At 47.2% G+C, this 15,699-nt stretch overlaps 1 protein-coding gene across 2 annotated transcripts in view; it reads right to left on the reverse strand.

Moving 5' to 3' along the window:
- The window catches only part of UBL5 (ubiquitin like 5), a 113,646-nt gene that overhangs the window by 34,423 nt on the left and 63,524 nt on the right, over positions 1-15,699 (reverse strand). For both annotated transcript variants that reach the window (XM_078681033.1, XM_078681024.1), the window contains one exon: positions 13,612-13,676. In XM_078681033.1, coding sequence (XP_078537159.1) covers positions 13,612-13,667 — 56 coding nt within the window. In that variant the 5' untranslated portion in view covers positions 13,668-13,676. The remainder of the gene's footprint in view (positions 1-13,611; positions 13,677-15,699) is intronic.

Raw genomic sequence — 15,699 nt, forward strand, 5'->3', positions numbered from 1 at the left:
TACAGTATGAATTTATAAGACGTAATGAATTATGCCGTTTAAAAGCCTGAATGTCAGGTTTTGAAAACAACTAGGCAAGAAATAAAACCATGTGCATGTTTAACCCGTTCGCTGCGGCAAATTTCCCCGCTGTGCGGGCGGATTCTACGCTTGTGCATATCGGACTGCCCCCAGCCGTCCGACGCCCACATGACGTCAGACGGCTGAGGGGCCGTCCGACGCATGAAATGCGTTAATGATGACCGCCATGTAAATGTTATTCACTAGTACTCCAGATTGCGCTACTTTTACGGTGGTGGGTAGATCACAATGTATTTATGGTGTAACACAGTAAACGCTAATGACGCATGACAAAGAAGCGAGAGCTTCAAAATGAGTCGGGCGTTTTTCTTTTTTGCTGCTTATAAAAGAGAATAAACAGGCTTATGTTAATTGAGCCCTGGCTGCCTTTTCGTTTATACCGACGTGACCCAGTCATATGAGAAAGGACTTTGAAGTTATTGGTGAGGGGCCAGCCACCCCGCTAGGGCATCCTTTGTAAGTGATGTGATATATATATATATATATCTATCCAAAAACAGCGTCTCTCTCCACGCGCTCAGGAATCCTCCCAGCAAGGGATCACGCAGACACGGACCAGTTAAGTGCTAAAGTTTTTTATTATTTAGTGCAAGTTAGCCGCATGACGTTTCGGCTCAAAGGAGCCTTGTTCACGTGACAGTGATCACAATCACGACGAGTTCTTTTAAAGTGCCAGTAATTGGTTCTTGCCTAGTCACGTGTAAGGGCTATAAGTAAACATGGTAGACATACTGGGGTCCTTATATCGTTCAACAGTGTTAAGTTCACATCCAGTTGAAAACAGTGTAAATTACATTTTAGTTTAAATGCAATAGAAAAATATGCTGATAATTTGGCTAATTGACAAAATACAAATCATGGTAAAATACCTATAGATTCTGTATATACGTGTATGTATTGGGTTTACATAGTTTGACATGGCAATATATAAATAATAATAGTTTGCCTATCCAATATTCATGTTGATAAACCTAAAGTGCTAGTGCTTGATATAAATGTGCAAAATACGCATTAGTGCAAATTTCAAAACTTCGGAAATGTGATTCCAAAAACGTTTTTTGTGCAAAATACGCCTATGTGCAAAATAGCAAATAAAGTGTCAAACAATTAAACACCGAATGCCTGCGTTCCTTATGAATAAGTATAATCATGTTAATGTTCATTTTATAAATACATTGTCAATCATATGAAGTTAAGGTAGCCCATAGTCACATAATTACTAAAAATGTATACTGTACCATTGTAATGACCCCTAATTGGCAGACCATGTAGTGTTTAAATAAATGAAATAAAATATAATTGAATTTGCATTATACAATCTGAGCATCAACTATTGGGGAATAAGGACCCTCCTAGTTTAAACAGATAGGATGTGCCCTCATTGTGTACAAACATTTCAAATCTTATAGCAACAGCTTCAGCAAAAAGTCCGACCTGTCTAAATAATTATTTTATCTGTGTTCCCAATCGTGGTGTTTCCCAGCCGGGTACAATCATTGTTCCCATTGTGTGTAATTCAAGCTCATTACTGTGAATTAAATCATTATTAAATGGCTCATGGGAGACAAGTGTACATATCCTCTGTGACATTCAATCCACCTGGGGCCTTGGTGTAAAGTAAGAGAATGTAGCGAGTTTCCAATTTTCTTAGCTTTGCCTCTCTGTCAACGCCTCGTCTACTTGCATTTATCACAAAGTATTTAAGTGAAGTATTGATACTCTGGTGGTGGTCACGAAAGGGTCTCGCCACCGGATAAGTATTATCCACATTAGTGATAGCTCTCAAATGTTGGAGAATACGTTGGTGCACAGGGAGTTTCGTACTGCCAACGTATTTTAATAGACAGGGGCATTGCAATACATCAATGGCATATTCAGTTTTACAGGTTAATACCTGTGTAATTGGATGTTGTATCTCACTAAAGCCATCAGTATAGGTTTTGGTATTGATTCCATGCAGGGCAGGTTTTGAATTTAAAGAACCCCTTGTTATTTTGCCACCATGATGGGTTCAGGATTAGTGTCCACTAGTTGGTCTCTGAGGGAGGGTGCCCTGCTATATGTTAATGACATCCTTTTAGGTAGACCAGCACCAATAATAGTCACTTCTAACTATGGGCCAGTGTCTGTTAACTATCCTGTAAATTTCACGGTGTTGTTTGCTGAAGCCAGTGATAATTCTAAAATTCTTAGACTCCTCTGACTTCTTTTTACTCACATCTGGCTCAGTACCAGGTTGGTGTCTGATACTGTTAGTAAGGAGTTCCTCTCGGGTGAATTTCATGGATTTAACCAGGGCCTTTTCAATAGTCTGAACTGAATAGCCCCTTTCAAGGAAACGCTCTCTACTTTCCAATTGGGCTTTTTCCAGGTCTATAGGATTGCTGCACACACGTCTCATCCTTAGCATCTCCCCATAGGGGATGCTTGATATGAGATGCATGGGATGTGCACTGGCCGCATGTAAACTGCTGTTACCAGCAGTGGCTTTGCGGAAAATCCTGGATTCAAGTCGATTTTTATCAATATACAGCTCAGTGTCTAAAAATGTGACTGCGGAGGAGGAGCTACGCTACTAACCAAGATGGCCGCGTAAGCTCCCGGCTCCGCCGGCTTCCGCCTGTTGCTTATAAATCCTGAATTCGCACCGGACTCCCGTGTGGCTGAAGTGTTGCTGTGCCTAAAACTGCAATCCCGAGCTTTTTAGCATCTTGAATGGTGAAGCTACGCCGTGTTTTCATTCTCGGCCTAACCCAGCGTGGAAGCCGGGGCCTTGATTTCTGACCCATCCGGGTTGGAATTGAACAACATCGGCCGCGGGACCTGGTCGGCGTCCGGTCTCCCGAAGTGGAGAATATCCCGACTGGTTTGGATGGTGGTACTGTGGTCAGGTTGATACCAAGGGTACGGCGGCAAGAAGCACCGGTAGCTGTGGACGGGGGTCTGTCGCCCGAAGGCCCTGCTGATCCCCCGGGGTCGACGGATTTTGATCCTCGATGGCGGCGATGGTGTTGAGACTACGAGTTTAACGGGTGCACACTGTTACCATCTACCCCGTCTGTGCCTGTCGCCCCGGAGTAGTCGACCTCCGGGGTTACAGCTCTGATTTGTCGCTTTGTTAGAGGAGATGGAACGGGCGGAATGTACGCCATCGCTGCAGACCGTAATGGCCACCATTGGGGCGCTTCACTCGCAAGTCTCCGCCATCATCCATAAAATGGTCGTAACAGCTGAAAATATGTGCTTGAGACCGGACTACGACCCTTTGCCAGATTTAAAACACGCTGTGTTACCCGCGAAGCAGATCTCGCCTGAGACAGAGGGCCCCGTACTGAAACCAGATCTGGTGTTTTTTGTCAGCTCCCGAACAACAGCTTACGAACTCGGAACTACCCAAAAATCATCATTCTCAATGGCGATACCGCCTAAGAGGGACACAGCCGATCTTATACTCCTGGATAATGTCCTCAGTGCCTATCAGACTGATTTATCATTCTTCCCCTCCCAGTTGGTTTCACTACATTTTCGTGACTTACTGTTGATGGACGGATATCTTCGTTTGGTTTGGGGACTTCGAGTGCTACAACTGTGGATTCGATCCTACTGTATTGGTTTTGACTTTCTTGAATTTTTTGATTCTCCTGTCAAGATGGCGGTTCGAGCGGAGAGAGCTCGCACGAAAGATCGCAAGGGCCAGGGATGAGTTTTATAGCCTGGGTTTAATATAAAGACTTCACTTGAAACGGGAATTGCAGCTTATAATGATGCGGGAGTCAGGCGGTTTTTGTAAACTTCCCCGGTTTGTTTGGCTTGTAATCGCTGCTTATATAATGTTTTGACTATACTTAGGGGTAGTTTGCTTCTGGCGGGGAATACGGGACACCGGGAGCCTGTATGACATCTCCTCCTCCACTCTTTCCTTCTTTTAGTTCTTAGTTTTTGGGTGACAGGCACGCTGCTAGTGGGGTCAGGCCGTAGCCATTGCAGGGGTGCAGGGTGGGGGGAATGGGGGGGTGGGGGTGTTTTGTCTTTGTTTAGTTCTATGGCCTTTTTCTTTCCTTTCCCCTTTATACGAGAGGTGTTTGCCTATCCTGATTCGATCTTTTCCACATTTCTGGGTGTCTACTCTAGTCTACATTATCCTGAGTCGTGGGTGGACGGGTGTGGTCGTGGGGTGTCCGCGGGCCGGTAAATCAGGCAAGGAGGCCGGAGATAGTGTGCTATAGTTAGGGTTTTTATTCGCAGTACAACAGTCACGCAAGAGTTGAAAACAGTGGACTCCTGATGGTCGGATCCGGCGTCTGTGGGGTGTAGCTCCCTTCGGATGGTCCTTGCCGGGTACCTGGTCTTCGTTGTTGGTGGAGAGACCTCGGAGGGCAAGAAGAGAGAGAGGGACCGTTAGTCCGAACAGGGACTCGGCAAGTATGCCACTACCAACACCGGGAGGTGAAAGGGCGGAGCGGAAGGTGGTGAGGGAAGGTGGTAACGGGGAAGAGGGTCTGTAGGCAAAGACAAAGATGGTGGATTAACAAGGGTGTTCAGGACGTGACGGGGGACCGGGGCCGTGCACGGTGCAAATGCTGTACAGTACGTTACAGTGCTTACTCTAAGTGCTTAGTGCCTACAAGGGTGGAGATTATCTACAATATGTACAGAGAGCACCTAGCGCGCTCCAGGGGCAGTTAAAGGTACTCACGCGGTCTGCCGTAGCTCTCCAGGTGAGCTACGGCCGCTCTTCAGCTTCCTCCTTAAGGGTTCCACCACTCCTCCGACCACTCGTCTGCTTCGGTTGGCTCCTCTCCTCCGTCTCCAGATCCAGCCTGAGTATCCTGCCACGATTCTCCGACGCTGCCTCCACTGTTCGGGTTGCTTTTCACCGTTTCTGACGCTACCTCCGAGGCGGGACTTCCGGGGTTAAGGCGAAGTGCTTCTGGTGCTTGTAGGTCCGTGATTGGCTCCTGTATTGGAGAGAGAGGCGGGGGACTGTGGGTCAATGTTATTGTTCCGGCTCGGGTGCGGACCCGAGGGTTTGGACGGCCAGTGTTCGTGTGGACGTCCCCGGGATGAGGTAAAGGCTCAGGGGGAAAGAATCCAGGGGGGGGGGGGGACGCCGGGACTCCGTCACATCCCCTTCCCCTAGCTGTCCTTTTTGTACGGGCAGGAGAGGGCGAGAGGGGGTACCGGGACAAAAAATCGGCGTTGCCTTGTTCGGACCCTTTTCGGTGTTGGGTACGGAAGTGAAAGGGCTGGAGGGAAAGGAACCAGCGGAGGACCCGGTCGTTGTGTCCTTTGTTCCGGGCCATCCACTCCAAGGGGGCATGGTCCGTATAAATTGTGAAGTCACGACCCTCCAGGTAGTATCTCAAGGTTTCGATAGCCCACTTGATGGCAAGGGCCTCTTTTTCAACCACTGCATAGTTCAGTTCCCTGGGGAACAGTTTTCGGCTAAGATATAGAATGGGCTTTTCATTCCCTTGCTCGTCTTTTTGTGACAGGACAGCCCCTAATCCCTGGTCGGAGGCGTCTGTCTGGAGGATGAAGGGCCGGGTGTAGTCAGGGCTCACCAGGACAGGACTGGAGGTTAGGGCTCCCTTCAGGTCAGTGAACGCCTGCCATATGAGGGGGTTAGGATGCTTCAGGGCGTGCTCGGTATGGGTAGTCTTTTTGAGGAGATCCGTAAGAGGTGCAGCTCTCTGAGAGAAGTTGGGCACGAACCTCCTGTAATAACCGAGGAGCCCGAGAAATGCACGGAGATCCTTTTTCGTTCTCGGAAAGGGAAGGGTCTCTATGGCTTCGGTTTTGGATTTCTGGGGTCTGATCATACCTTCGCCCAACAGGAACCCCAGGTACTGGACGGTTTGGGCAGCCAGGGTGGTTTTGGCGGGGTTAATGGAAAAGCCAAAGGAGCCCAAGGAAGAGACAACGTCATGTAGGTGGACTAGGTGTTGTTCCCAGCTGTCGCTGTAGATGACGATGTCATCGAGGTAGGCTCCTGCATACTCCGTGTGTGGCCGCAGGACCTGGTTCATCGCACGCTGGAAGGTGGCGGGGGCTCCGTGGAGTCCAAAAGGCATGACAATGAATTGGAACAGCCCCTCCGGGGTGGAGAAGGCTGTCTTTTTCTTATCTTGGTCTCGGAGAGGAATCTGCCAATAACCCTTGCAGAGGTCGAGGGTGGAGGTGAATTTGGCCTTCCCTATCCGTTCGACCATTTCATCGACTCTCGGCAAGGGGTATGTGTCGAATCTGGACACTTTGTTCACTTCGCGGAAGTCTATACAAAACCTGACAGACCCGTCAGGTTTCGGCACCAGAACTATCGGGGAGTTCCATTTACTGATTGATGGTTCGATGATCCCCATCTTTAACATGTCCTCGATTTCTCTTCTTATGACTGTCCTTCGTGCTTCAGGGACACGGTAAGGACGCAACCGTACCACTTTCCCTGGTTCAGTGTCTATTGTGTGTTTGGTGACGGTGGTTCTTCCTGGGTACGATGAGAAAACCGTCTTTACGGGGGACAGGGCTTAGTGGAGTGCATGGATTTGTCCCGGGCTCAGGGCAGGGTCTAGACAGGGATCAAAGGGAAAGGGAACCGGGGGACTGCGTCCCAACAGGACAGGACGGGGTCCCTCCCATTTCTTCAGATGGTTCACATGGTAGATCTGGGCCGTGCCTTTAGTGGGGTCGAGCTCGCTCTCATATGTGACCGGGGTCACCTGCCGCAGGACGGCGTAGGGTCCTTGCCACTGACCCAGGAGTTTATGGTCGGAAGAGGGCATCATTAGGAGGACCAGGTCTCCAACGGAAAACGTCCTAGTCTTGGCGCCCTTATCGTACTGCCTTTTCTGGTTGTCTTGGGCTTTTTCCATATTTTGTTTGACTATGTCTCGGATCTGTGCTAGATGGGTTTTTAAGTTGTTGACGTACTCGGGTAAAGGACGTGTGCGGTCCGGGTCAGCCTCCCAGGCTTCCTGTGCCATCTCCAGCAGGGTACGAGGGGGTCTTCCATACAGCAACTCGTATGGGGAGTAACCAGTACTGCTCTGGGGTTTACACCGGATGGCAAAAAGGGCCAGCGGGAGGAGCTCCTCCCACCGCTTAGTCTCCAGTCCCAACATCTTCTTTAGGGTCTGCTTTAAGGTGGCATTGTAGCGTTCAACCAAACCATCTGTTTGGGGGTGGTAGGCAGAGGTCCTGATTTGTTTGATCCCTAGCCTTGAGCAGACTTGCTTCATCAGGGCAGAAACGAAGGGCGTGCCCTGATCCGTGAGGATCTCACGGGGGAAGCCTACACGGGAAAACAGAGTGATAAGCGCCTTGGCGATGTTCTGGGCTGTGGGCTGGCGTAGCGGAAAGGCTTCAGGGAAGCGCGTGGCATAGTCCACGATGACAAGAGCATATCGGCAACCGCTTCGGGAGGGCAGTAGGGGCCCTATAATGTCCATTCCCACCCGGCTGAACGGTATGTCAATGAGGGGCAAGGGACACAGGGGTGCCCTAGGGGGTCTGTACCGACTGTTCTTTTGACATATAGCACACTCGCGGCAATAGGATTTTATGTGCTGATATATTCCAGGCCAGTAGAAACGGTCAAGGACCGATTGGCTAGTCTTTTCCTCCCCGAAATGTCCTCCTAACAGGTGACTGTGGGCCAGAAAAAGGACCTTGTCCCGGAAGGGGCTAGGAATCAACAATTGAGGAGGTTGTTGTGGGCCACCCTTTCTGTACAGCAATCCCCTTTTCCTAAAGAAATATGGACCTACTTGTGTAGGGTCTTCGTTTTCTAGGGCCCTTCCCCAGGCTTCCTGTAGGTGCGGATCCTCCTGTTGAGCCCCGCGGAACTCCTGGTCCGTCTGCCATGGGTGTTCCTCCACCTCCACTGGATACGCAGAGGCGTATGACATCTTCTCCTGTCTTTTCTGTTTCTTGCTTTTATGGGGTTTCGGTTCCGTAGGGGTTCCGGTCGGGGTCTGAGGGTAGGGGGCCTCCTTCCACCACTGGGCCAGGGAGTCCGTTGTATCCTGGAGCAGCGTCGGGAGACCGGGGTAGTCGCTCCCCAGGATTGCCTGTTCCGGTAAAGCTGGTATGAGTCCCACTGTGAGGTCGGTTCCTGGATCACCGGGATGTTGCACCCGAACCCGCGTGGTGGGGTAATGTTTCGTGACGCCGTGCACGCACTGGATGGCTACTGCTCCTGTTGGGGTCTTCTGGTGGAGAACCAAGTCCTGTGGACGGAGGACGCTTTGTCGGCACCCGGTGTCTGCGAGGGCCAGAACCTCTTGTCCATCTATGTCCACGGGACAGTGAAATGGAGGGGGAGCAGCCCCGGGCGTGTGGCAGACGTAGTTCCGTACCAATCCGATTTCCATTGGTACCTCCTTTTGGGGACACATGCGGGCTATGTGTCCGTAGTTCCCACAATGATAGCATTGGGGTCCAGGGTTGGGGGGACGGTATAGGATCGGGGAGGGCAAGAGAGGAGCCGGTTCTGGTCTTCGGGGTTGCGGAGGCCTGGGGAATCGGTTGGTGTTGGAGGGGTGGGGCCTGTGGGTGGCTTCGTCCTTACCCCGTTGCAGGTCTTGAGCTCGTCCATACGCACAAGCGATTTCAACAGCCGTCTCCAGGGTGAGCCGGGTATGTTGTCGTACCCATCTCTGCGTGGCGGGATGAAGGGAGTTTAGGAACTGCTCGAGACAGATCTTTTCAATGATGTCCTCTTTTGTGGAAGCCTCCGGTTTGAGCCACCGGTTGAAAAGATCCCTGATCCGGAAGGACAGAGCCCGAGGATTTTCTTGGGGCCCTTCTTTGGTCTGCCTGAGCTTCATCCTGTACGTATCATCGTCCACTCCCAAACGTTCAAGGATGCACTTTTTGATGTCCGGATACGGGGTGTTGCCTTGGATGTTGGCCTGCTGGTAGGCGGCCTGCAGGTCTCCTGTAAGCAGGGGACCCAGGTACTGGCCCCATCGTTCCATAGGCCAGTTCGCGGCTTGCGACAACCTCTCGAAATTGGTAAAGAAATAATCGGGGTCTTCGCCGGGGACATATTTCTGTAACACCACGGAAGGGAGAGAGGTCATGGGTCGGGGTTGTCCCAGGACGTCAGTCAATTTCCCCAATGCTTGTTCCTGCACTGTTCCTTGTCCTTTCAAGACGTCATGGAGTTGGCCCCTGTCGTCTTCGGCAGTTTTCAAGAATTGTTCCATGAGCTTCCCCAGCTGCTCCTGGGATTCGGCCATTCTCTTCATGACGGCCTCCATGCTACCAGCAGATCCCACTTCTGACACCAGATGTGGTCGTGGGGTGTCCGCGGGCCGGTAAATCAGGCAAGGAGGCCGGAGATAGTGTGCTATAGTTAGGGTTTTTATTCGCAGTACAACAGTCACGCAAGAGTTGAAAACAGTGGACTCCTGATGGTCGGATCCGGCGTCTGTGGGGTGTAGCTCCCTTCGGATGGTCCTTGCCGGGTACCTGGTCTTCGTTGTTGGTGGAGAGACCTCGGAGGGCAAGAAGAGAGAGAGGGACCGTTAGTCCGAACAGGGACTCGGCAAGTATGCCACTACCAACACCGGGAGGTGAAAGGGCGGAGCGGAAGGTGGTGAGGGAAGGTGGTAACGGGGAAGAGGGTCGGTAGGCAAAGACAAAGATGGTGGGTTAACAAGGGTGTTCAGGACGTGACGGGGGACCGGGGCCGTGCACGGTGCAAATGCTGTACAGTACGTTACAGTGCTTACTCTAAGTGCTTAGTGCCTACAAGGGTGGAGATTATCTACAATATGTACAGAGAGCACCTAGCGCGCTCCAGGGGCGGTTAAAGGTACTCACGCGGTCTGCCGTAGCTCTCTAGGTGAGCTACGGCCGCTCTTCAGCTTCCTCCTTAAGGGTTCCACCACTCCTCCGACCACTCGTCTGCTTCGGTTGGCTCATCTCCTCCGTCTCCAGATCCAGCCTGAGTATCCTGCCACGATTCTCCGACGCTGCCTCCACTGTTCGGGTTGCTTTTCACCGTTTCTGACGCTACCTCCGAGGCGGGACTTCCGGGGTTAAGGCGAAGTGCTTCCGGTGCTTGTAGGTCCGTGATTGGCTCCTGTATTGGAGAGAGAGGCGGGGGACTGTGGGTCAATGTTATTGTTCCGGCTCGGGTGCGGACCCGAGGGTTTGGACGGCCAGTGTTCGTGTGGACGTCCCCGGGATGAGGTAAAGGCTCAGGGGGAAAGAATCCAGGGGGGGGGGGGGACGCCAGGACTCCGTCACAACGGGCCTTGAGGGTATCAGCTTAACGGGGTTGTTGATTGTATTGTTTTTCTTCTATAACATACCATTAATGTTGACATTTCATACTCTGTGCTTGATTTTATCACATTGGCTTATCCGCCTGCTCACTATTGTGTAAAGTGCTCTATTGTATGATGCCCGATATGTGTACTATTTCCTCTTGTTTTTCTTCTATTAATAAAAAGATATATAAAAAAAAATGTGATTGCACTCTAAGTGTAGCAGTGAATTTGAGATTCAAATCATTCTGATTGATGTTATCAATAAAATTCAACGCTGCTTCCTCACTGCCTCTCCATATTACAAGTAAATCGTCAATAAAACGATACCAAGCGATCACATTATTTTCAACAGTTTGTTGGTGTGTAGCCCTGAGTACTAGCTCCTCCCAAGCTCCCATGTGCAAACATGCGAAGCTCGTGGAGAAGCTTGCCCCCATCGCCACCCCTTGTAATTGCTGGTACATTAGGTTGTTAAACATAAAAATGTTGTTTGTTAAACAAAATTCTAACATTTCCAATAACATTTCATTATGATCTCCCAATATAGGGGCACGTCTTGATAGATAATGTTTTACCGCTGACAGTCCATGTATATGTGCAATACTGGTATATAGCGAAGTAACATCCAACGCTATTAACCAATCACCAGGTACCCAATCAATGTGTTTCGTTTTCCCCAAAAAATCACCCGTGTCTTGCACATAGGAATCAAGTTTTTGTACATAGCCTTGTAAAAAGTAGTCTATGTATATCGATGTATGTTCAAGCAGGCTGCCTCTTGCAGAAATGATCGGCCTGCCAGGCGGATGTAATGGATTTTTGTGCACTTTGGGGATAAAGTACATGATGGGTGTAACTGGATTATCGAGTTTGAGGTATTTGTACTCAGCATCACTAATTAGTTTTGTTGATTTCCAATGAGATAATTTTTGATGGTATTCCAATTTGATGGCTGTCAAAGTCTGCGCCTTAATGCGCTCATAACAGTCTCTGTTATTTAGTTGGGAAAAAGCCTCCTTATCATAGTTCATTTTCGTCATCAGTACTATGTTCCCGCCCTGATCACTCCCTCTTATAATGACTTCTTTTTCTTTGGATAGGCGGGTTGTGAGGGCTTTATATCCTTGCGATAGTCCCTCATGTTTTCTTTTGGTTTTAGATATGTTTCTTTGTAATTCTTTCAATTGTCCAACAACATTCTCGTGAAAGATGTCAATAGCATCTCTTGGAAGTACCGGGGTGAATATTGAAGGGGGTCTGAATGGAGTTTTAACTGATGATCTATTGCCTGATTCATACAATTCACAAGTTCCTCTTATAATTTGTGAAGTTCCTTCATAACCTGTCCCCTCCGTCTCCCATAATTCCGTAATAATCCTGGTACCTTGGGGTGCATTACTCACGATATCAACATTCCCACTGGGGGGCAGCATTGCATCTTTTGGCTTAGCTTTAAGTGCATATAATTTTCGCAGCTTGAGTTTTCTCACCGCTTTATAAAAGTCACATCTTGTCGCGGGATAATTGAAGTTACACTGTGATGCAAAAGATAACCCCAGATTAAGTATCTCTTCTTCCTTAGGAGTTAAACTTAAAGGGGTTAGGTTGATAATCGTTCGATTCTTACCTCCAATTAATTTTGCTGGGCTGCAGGTCCCTGCCCCCCACCTCTCTTCCTTTTCTGATATCCTCCTCTTGGCCGCCCTGTGCCTCTGGCGCCTCCTGAAGTTTGCCCACTGTTTGCGTGTTTCTGCTGTGTGCTCGATCTCAGGGTTTGAAGCTTTGGCTGGCATAAAAAAAACAATCTCTTGTCCCGGTGAGGGTTTCGGGATACCTTCTGCCTGGGCTTTTTTGCGACGTTCTGCGTCCGATTCTGTATCAATATCAGAACTGAGAGTGGAGTTAGTCGTATCAGCTTGTCCTTTATTTTGTCGAATCATTTTGGGCTTTTGTTTGAGGTTTGCTTGTCCCACTTCGCAATGAGTCATATTTTCTGGAGAACGTGAAAATTTGTCCTAAGTCGTAATCATTACGATCTCGTTGGAACTTATATGTTTTTCTCTCAATAATTTTTGCTTCCTCTTTTTTCAAACGTTCATTCATTGCCTTTGTGAGCCTGGCTCTTTCCTCATCTTCGCCCATACTTTCTAATTGCTCCTGAATGGCTTCAATTTCAGTTAGTAATTTGGCCCGATCGATGTCCGCATATTTAATTAAAATCTGGACTCGGCGGCGTGATGCCTCCAGGTTACATTCCGCCCATTCTTTCATCAGATCGGGATTAGGATCCTCGTACGTGGGAGCTGTTAGTATGCGTAGACCGCGTGGGATGCGGTTTACCTCAACATACCTCTGTAATGATTTGGATTCCCAACGTTTAGATTGTTCACTACGGGATTTCTTTTCTAATATCTTAAACAGGTCTCTTAATGCTGTGCTGCTGCTACTGCTGGCGCCATTGTCAGTCCTCCCCCGGATGTTGGTGGGGAGAGGAGAACTATCGGAAAACATTGTTGATGCCAATGCCTCGCGGTCTCGAACACTGTCAGCCGACATGCTTGCAATGCTAAATGGTTGTTACACGGCGTCTGAGCTGCCCCGGTATAATGATTGGTAAGCAGTGCGCCTATGCACTTTACTTTTCACCCACCAAACCGCTGTGTTAGCTTACTTGTTCGACGAGTCTGTAACCGCCGGTTTCTTGATCTTCCGGTCCGCCACCTTGTCGGCTCGTACACACCAAGTTCTTTCAAATTCACAATTGCGGTTGTTGGGGGTCGAACGTCTTACTCCTTCCGGAGTTTGAAGATCCCGGAAGCAAATACATACATATATACATACATATATACACATATATATATATATATATATAAAACGCTTCTCGTCTCCGTCTTCAAATAAGATTTATATATATATATATATATATATAAAATTTGTACTTCTACCTCAATCAAGCAGCCTGTGTATTTAAGCATCTAGATTAAAAAAATCTAAAAAAAAAAGCATCTTTGGAATTTCAGCTGCCCAACTCCGTAATACCAATTGAATTCCTCCAAAGGGAAATGCGGAGTATATGCGGGCTAACATTCTTTAAACACTCCTAGATGTCGGGGAGGGGTTCTGAGTCCAATTTAAAAGTCACCCTGAAAGTGAGACCAACCAATTATCTGGCAGGAGATCTTAAAAGCTTTTTCACTCTTCGCAGGTAGGCCATTCTAAAGCACACAATGTTTGCTTTCTCAAAGGATACTTGCACTTCACCCGGACTTTCTTCCCCAAGCGGTCGTTACACACAACCTCGATCATTTCTGCAGCCTGCGGGTACAAAATAAACATAAAAACTACTTATTGCCAGCAAAGATATCACTTTTAAATTACTTTAGCAGTTTTGATATATACCATATGAGAGCTCTGTGTCATCTTTGAATGCTTGGAAGATTATTCACTCATTACCTCCTACTTATTTCTAAGATGGATTTCTAGTGGTATATTGGATTTGTAGCACATCTAGAAATCTTAAAATGTATTCATTTCTCGCAGTGAGGAAGTCCAAACGAGAGTCCCTATAATGTGTAAATGGTGCACTAAAGAAACCATTCAGATGGGGTGTAGTGAAATCAAGCAGATAAATAAGCAGATACTTTTGTGATCTTGTCCTAAGAGGGCAAATGAGTGGAAAAGAGAGCAAGAGGTATTCTGTAATTCTACTAACCCGGATATGGACATAATTTCTCTTTTTTTCTAGTGAAATGGAGGATTGACAACAGGAAAGAAAATACAATTTGTATTATCGGGTACAAGTAAAGACTGATTAAACACCGCCCACAAGAGCTTAAGAGATTATAAGCATGCTTGAACTAGAATGTCTGTGCTAAGGATAAATGTTTATATTAACCAATTGCATAAAACAAAGAAGGGTTTGGAATTTGAATTGCAGAAGCCCACCCTCTATTTGGAAATGGGAGTACCATGAGGATAGTCACTAGAGATTCCAATCTAAATCTCATGTTCACAATATTTGAGGAGAATACAGTAGGAGGACTACACATATAATATCATCCTTCCCCCAACTGACATTCACAAAGAAAGGATTATTTAGGCAAACCACTACAGTCTACCTGCTATACTCTGGGTTAAACGTCAATGTATCCCATTCACTTCTCTTTCTGCAGAGGTCTAGTGTAAGATTACTATAATGATTGATCTTTCTTTATTACAATCTGCAGCCAAATACAAATAGTAAAAAGATGTGAAAGAGATTACTTTACCCAAGAGTTCACAGTTAACACTTTAAATCGCCCAGTTGGCTTGAAGAACTGTGCACCAGGAGAATATTTTGTTGAAAGAATTAAATGGCCGAGAAATAGAGATGCTGTCTCTGCTTTAAGTGAGGGAAGTATTAAGGCCTGGTTGACAGCAATTCACTATGACCTGACCAAACCAATTAGTTATAATGAGAAACAGTAACAACGTTTCTGGAAAAATTACAAACCAGGAAGAACATAAACAGAGTTTCATTACATTCATCTAATATTGAACTTAGTTGGGTCTCCCAGCCTCTTTGGTCAAAAAAGGAGTGGGATAGATAACTTAGAATATTAAAGAGATTACCATTTAATCAAAATCAGATATTTAAGGTGAGAGAAGAAAAGCTTATACAAAAGCAATTGAATACTCCAAGACACAAGCACATAAAAAAATATACGAGACTATTTTAATTTGTGCTAACAAAAACTGGAAACCGTTCTGCTCCTCCATAAACAAGTTGGAAAAAGATATGTTTATTTACTAGGCAGTTAGGTCTCTAAGAAACTTGGATTGAGCACATCATTAAATTATAATGGGGTGCCCTCTCCCCATGAGCAACTGAGGTGAAAGGAGAAACGGCCCTAAGGGTTTCAACCTACTTCTTTAAGGGTAGCAATGTTGCTCACTCCATTCAAAACACGTTATCCGATAGAGGCCCAAGCCCAATTGGCATCCTTACCAATCTTTTTAAGCAGGATGTCTAATTCTGATCAGATTTTCTGTACCCGCAAAGCAATAACTGCACTCAACTTCAAGATGTATGAGATTCTTGGGTCAATCCTAAAACCAATCTACAAGAAAACTAACTACAACTTTGTCTAATTACAGACTAATAGCACTACTAGATGTGGAAGTCAAATTAATCACAGCAATTCTGCTAACAGAGCTAGAAGAAGGGGCTTCCTCGCAGGGTTTGAACATTTTAATCAGAAAGGTTTTCACTCTGCCTTGGGAACTCTTGACAATATTTTGGCTTTAACTTTCATTGCACAAATCATTCATTTATTCCAACACTATTACTCACATTTGT

This window comes from Lissotriton helveticus, chromosome 1_1, assembly GCF_964261635.1.
Source record: "Lissotriton helveticus chromosome 1_1, aLisHel1.1, whole genome shotgun sequence".
In the NCBI taxonomy this organism is placed as follows: domain Eukaryota; kingdom Metazoa; phylum Chordata; class Amphibia; order Caudata; family Salamandridae; genus Lissotriton; species Lissotriton helveticus.